The sequence below is a fragment of the Carcharodon carcharias genome, chromosome 20, assembly GCF_017639515.1.
Source record: "Carcharodon carcharias isolate sCarCar2 chromosome 20, sCarCar2.pri, whole genome shotgun sequence".
Classification (NCBI taxonomy): Eukaryota; Metazoa; Chordata; class Chondrichthyes; order Lamniformes; family Lamnidae; genus Carcharodon; species Carcharodon carcharias.
The window spans coordinates 59886707-59892706 of NC_054486.1; the positions used below are offsets into that span (position 1 = coordinate 59886707).

At 37.8% G+C, this 6000-nt stretch overlaps 1 protein-coding gene across 1 annotated transcript in view; it reads left to right on the top strand.

The window, feature by feature from the left end:
- Positions 1-5430, top strand: part of LOC121292332 (F-box/WD repeat-containing protein 7-like) — a 73919-nt gene extending 68489 nt beyond the window's left edge. Inside the window, exons 11-12 of the mRNA XM_041214184.1 lie at positions 1413-1528; positions 5218-5430. Of these exons, the coding sequence (XP_041070118.1) occupies positions 1413-1528; positions 5218-5346 (245 nt within the window). The 3' untranslated portion in view covers positions 5347-5430. The remainder of the gene's footprint in view (positions 1-1412; positions 1529-5217) is intronic.
- Positions 5431-6000: the final 570 nt, after the last annotated feature.

The window sequence follows — 6000 nt, forward strand, 5'->3', positions numbered from 1 at the left end:
TAATATTTGAGTTCTCTTATGATTGAGAACCTATAACGCAGAGAAGCTATTTGGGAGTGCTGAGGATGCAAGGGACGACTTTCCATCAAAATGTATTTGGCTGGAAATCCCTTCAGCACGCTGGTATGGTAACTCAGGTAGGTTAGACCAGGGCCTTAAGAGACAGGGTCCCTCCCTTCTCTGCTACTTTCTGATGGGCTTTGTTAGGGGAAGAACCTTTGCCACTATAATGGCTATGGCTGGGGATTCTCAGGCCAGGTGTTTCCTTGTCTGATGGAGCATTTGCAAGCTTGTATGCTGGGTGAGACAGACTGAATGTTGAATGGAGGACCTACCTAAGAATCAAGGCATGAATCACCAAAGATTTAGAAAAATGTATCATTTATAAAGGGATTTGATGGGAGAACTGTTTTATTTCTTTTCTCCAGAGAACCTGAGGCTAAAAGTTTAAGCTTCTCTCCTATGGTAGATGTGGGAGATGTGCAGTGGCACAGGTAAATTATGTGACTTCTTCAATCCCACAAATTTGGGCAGTGTCAGAGGTCTCTAGCAGGCAGGTCCTAGCACATATGCTGTGATCAAAGCCCAAAGGGATTTAGTTCCCATATTTTTATTCTCAGCAAGATTATATTTAGTGTATGGGTTTTCCAGAGCTGCTATATAGATGTCCTGCACATAAATGTGATGCAAATGAGTTCATAATTGACTGTCACACAGGACTACATTTTAATGCCAGAATTTTGCATTGTGACAGTTAGTGACTATGACATCTTTGATAAAACAGTACAACTACTGCTTGGGGATTTGAGAAACCTTTATTTTGTTTCTATAGCTTATAAATAGCTTTAAGACTTCCCCAAGTAGAAAACATAGCACAGGACCTTCCCACTCCCAAGTACAGACATTTCTCTGTCAGATAAAGAGGAAAGATTGTCTTGGGTTATGTTAAATTTGGATACCATATTGGACAAAAGTAGGATGCTGAACAAAGACCTCCCATATAAGCAAAGCCTGGAGTTTAGCGGTGGAAGCAATGCTGTTTTCCATGTACAAGGAGTCACGTGCCTGCTGTCTTCACCATGAATATTTGTGTGACAGAGACCAAGAAAAGTGATGGAAAAAATTACAACCTTTAAAAGTGAAATAATATTAAGTGTGGATTAAGGAAGCAATTCAACTCATCGAGTTCGTGCCAGTAAAAAAAATCTACAATCCTCCATCACCATCTTCTCCCTTCCGCACCACCAAAAAAGAAAGCATTTGCTGGACATATGTTCAAGTGTGTACCACACTTGGTACTTGAATGAATGTACAACTGCTCAAATTGTTTTTTGGAATTCATAATAAATAGTATATTACATTAATGTTGTAAGAAGTGAAGTACTCTAAGAAATATCAATGATTTTCCACAGGAAAATGTCTCTTTACCATGTCAGAGCACATTGGGGTGGTGAGGTGTCTACATCTGGATGGAAATAGACTCATCAGTGGAGGTGACAGAAAGAAGATTTTAGTCTGGGATGTAGCGGTAAATATAGGTTTTGTTGCATTCCATGTTGCATATGTAACTATATCCATTTTAATTGATCATGATCAACAATCACAAATTTTACTCTTTGGTAATGAGTCTTTTTTCACTTTCTTTAAAAAGGCTGAATTAAAGCTAATCAAATCAATATATTTTAAAACACCCTTTTTAATCAAGATAATCTGATACAAATATATAAAAATGATACAAGAATATCTAGAACAAAAATAATGACAAACCTACCAGTTGTCTATTAGAAAGTCAGAAATAAAATTGCCATTTATTACATTGTTATACATTCCAAAAAAATTGCACATTAAACATGAATTACAAATGGGGGTATCACAGAGTTAGCATGTGGATTCACATTTTACATGTATAAGTTACCACTTTAGCTGTGCCACTGAGCGAGATGACAAATTTAAAAATCTGTAACACTTGACAGAACGAGGGAAAGGAAATAGGGGAATCATCTTAAGCTAACACCACTCATTTTGTAGCAGTCATTTTCAAAGTAGAATTAATGGAGGACTGAAAACAGATTGCCCATCTGTCTTCAGCAACTGGGAGTGTTGTGTGGTGCTAAGAGACCCAAAGGCGGCAATGAAGAACCAATAATGATAACAACAGAAAATTTTGGAAAAACTCAGCAGGTCTGGCAGCATCTGTGGAAAGAGAAACAGACAAAGTTTTAAGTCCAGTATGGCTTCTTCAGAACTGTAGAGAGGTAGAAATGTGATGGTCAACAATTGAGTCCAACAACTTAAGACCATGAGCCCTGTTCTCCATTTTGATTCCCACCCCCCACAAAGTGTCAGACTGTATCTTGTTCTCATGTTTTTGCTTTCAGACAGTGCTGACCCTTTTCCTGCTATTAATACATTCTGCTATTTCGATTTTAGACAGTCCTGACTTTTATTCTTTCAGTCTTCCCTAGACTCAGGGGAGGTGCCAGAGTAATGGAGAATTGCAAACATTACACCCTTGTTCAAAAAAGGTTGTAAGGATAAGCCCAGCAATTAGAGACCAGTCAGTTTAATTTCAGTGATGGGGAAGTTTCTAGAAACAGTTATTTGGGATAGAATTAGTAGTCACATGGAAAAATGTGGGTTGATTAGGAAGAGCCAGCGTGGATTTCTAAAGGGGAAATTGTGTTTAACTAACTTGCTGGGGTTTTTTGAAGAGGTAACAGAGAGGATTGATAAAGGTAATGCTGTTGATGTGGTGTACATGGACTTTCAGAAGGCATTTGATACAGTGCCACACAATAGACTTGTGAGAAACGTTATAGCTCATGGAATAAAAGGGACAGTAGCAACAAGGATACAAGATTGGCTGAGTGATAGGAAACAGAGGGTAATGGTCAATGGATATTTTTCAGGCTGGAGGAAGTTTTGCTGTGTAGTTCCCCAGGGATCGGTATTAGAACCCTGATTTTCCTGATATATACTAATGATCTAGATCTTGGTGTGTGGGGGACCATTTCAAAGTTTGTGGATGGTACGAAACTTGGAAGCATTGTAAACCGTGAGGTGCACAGTGTAGAACTTCAAAAGGACATAGACAATTTGCTGAAGTGGGCAGATAGGTGGCAGATGAAGTTCAATGTGGAGAACTGAGAAGTGATGCATTTTGGTAGGAGGAACATGAGAGACAATATAAAATAAGGGGCACAATTCTTAAAGGGCTGCAGGAGCAGAGGGACTTGGGTATATATGTGCATAGATTATTGAAGGTGGCAGGACAGGTGGAGAGAGCAGTTAATAAAGCATACAGTATCCTGGGCTTTATTAATAGGGGCAGAATACAACGAGATTATGCTGAGCTTATGTAAGACACTAGTTAGACCTCAGCTGGAGTATTGTGTACAGTTCTGTGCGCCACACTATAGGAAGGATGTGAATGCATTGAAGAGTGCAGAAGAGGTTTACAAGAATGGTTCCAGGGATGAGAAACTTCAGTTATGAAGATAAATTGGAGAGATTGGGACTGTTCACCTTGGAGAGGAGAAGGCTAAGAGAAGGTTTGATAGCGGTGTTCAAAATCATGAGGTGGCTGGATGGAGTAGATAGAGAGAAACAATCCCACTTGTAAAAGGGCTGAGAACAATAGGGTACAGATTTAAAGTGATTTGCAAATGAAGCAAATGTGATGCGAGAGAAAGCTTTTTCACACAGTGTTTGTTTGAGTCTTGAATGCACTGCCTGGAAGTGTGGTGGAGGCAGGTTCCATTGAGGCATTCAAGAGGGCATTAGGTGATTGTCTGAATAGAAACAATGTGCAAGGGTACAGGGATAAGGCAGGAGCATGGCACTAAGTCATAATGTTCATTTGGAGAACTGGTGCAGACATGATGGGCCGAATGGCCTTCTGCACCATAACAATTCTGTGATTGTGATATTCAGTATTAACACCTGCTTTAGTCTTTAATACTATCATTGCCACTCCCTTTGTTTTGTGTTCCTTTGTCATTTAATCTCTCCTGCCCTCCTACCTATCCCTGACCACTTTCCTCCAACTGCTCCTCCCCCATTTTCAATAGCATAAAACCCATCACCTTCCTACCTCTCCACTGTTCCGGAGAAGAGTCATACTGGACTCGAAACGTTAACTCTGTTTCTCTCTCCACAGGTGCTACCAGACCTGTTGAGCTTTTCCAGCATTTTCTGTTTTTATTTCAGATTTCCAGCACCTGCAATATTTTTCTTTTAATGAAGAAAGCCTTTTGAAAACCGGAAGTCTCACCCGCAAGAAGTATAGGCAAATATGTGTGCAAAGATTTAATATCTTATTACAATAAGAAAGAACTTGCATTTATATTATCCCTTATTGCACTCTTAGACACTCCAAAGTATTTTACGTCCAGTGAATTAGTTTTTTGTAATCACCGTTTTGTAAGCTTCATGTTGCAGTGCTTTTTTAAAAAAAAATCATAATCTAACTAACACAATGTCTCATGCAAGCTGTGTCTTATATAATTGAATGATATATTAGAGCTTGTTTAAAGTCAGAACTGTTTCTAAGTTATAGCTCAGTTAACTATAACGTACAGAATTAACCTCAGCAATTTCACAAAATAATTACAGATGACTTTCATTCCATTTTAGTTTATTAACGTAGAAAAACCTTACAAAGCACTTACTTCCCATTGCAATATGTTTCTGAACCAGCTGTTTAATAAAATGGTTCCAAGATTTTTGCCTTCTCTATTCTATCCATTCTGAACAGATTTCATACTTTGTCTAAAGAACTTTTTATATCAGTCACAAATGGATCTTTTTCTCGCATGCATCCATCCCCTCTCCCAATTTAGTCTTTAGATCCCTGTAGATATTAGCATGTGAACAACCCCAGTCTTTGAATGAACCCCTTTTCTCATATGTTTTGAAAAATCATTACAGCAGCTTGTTTCTCACATTTATAGCATGTTTCTCAGTGAATCCAATTGTCTTCCGACTCATTAATCACATTCTTTTCCCAGTCATGTTTAGTTCTGATTTTACCCTTTATGTATTCCTAAAAGCCTGACTAATATATATGGCTGGTGAATTGGGCATGTATATCATTGAGCTGTGTTAGCCATCTTAAATGTTAATTTTACTAAACATTCAAGCCTAATAATACATGCAAGATAATATTTGATGCTATATTTAAATCCTTGATTTTTGTGCTTTTATTTCTTATTGTAGAATGGGAAACTAGTCAACATAGTTCACAGAAATCCATCCCTCCTCCACAAGATCTGGGTTAATGAGACGAAGGTCATCACAGCTTCGCCTGAATCACCAGGAATTTTAACTATTTTGAGCTATTGGTAAATGATCAGTGAGATAGCTACAGAGATATCAGTTACTGTTCTATATTTTGAAAACCAGGGAAAAGATTAAACTCACTAAACAATATACAAGTCAATGATTCATCATTATTTGGTGATTAAAGAAGCAAATCGAGTTTGTAATAACAAATGTGATATTTTTCAAGAAGCAAAAATTAAATGATGAGGTCTCTGATACCACAGGTACTGATGAACATATAATTCAAATGAACTGCCAAATCCAATGGAATGCACCTATACCAAGAAAACCCTGATCAGTCAGTAACACTGCCAAGTTTATGATTGGCTTGGTAAACAGTAAGCTGATCAGAGCTGTGCTCCTAAAAGAAAGAATCAATGAAAATTCAATTTAACTGTCACATTTAAAACAACAAATCACCCTTGACACAGCTGAAGATTCTTTACAGGATGCAAGTTTTGAATTTGGAAGCTATCTATCTGAATACTTATAAAAACAAATACATTGAGATGATTTTTATATATGATGATTCTCGTAATTACTTTCTACTTGAAGCTGGCCACTATTTCTGGGAATTTCCTTGGTCTTCTCCTACTCTGCCACTGTAAGCTATGGAAGTTCAACAGAAATCACATTTAAGCACGTAAATTTCTAGCAGCTGAATGGGAGAAGACTCAA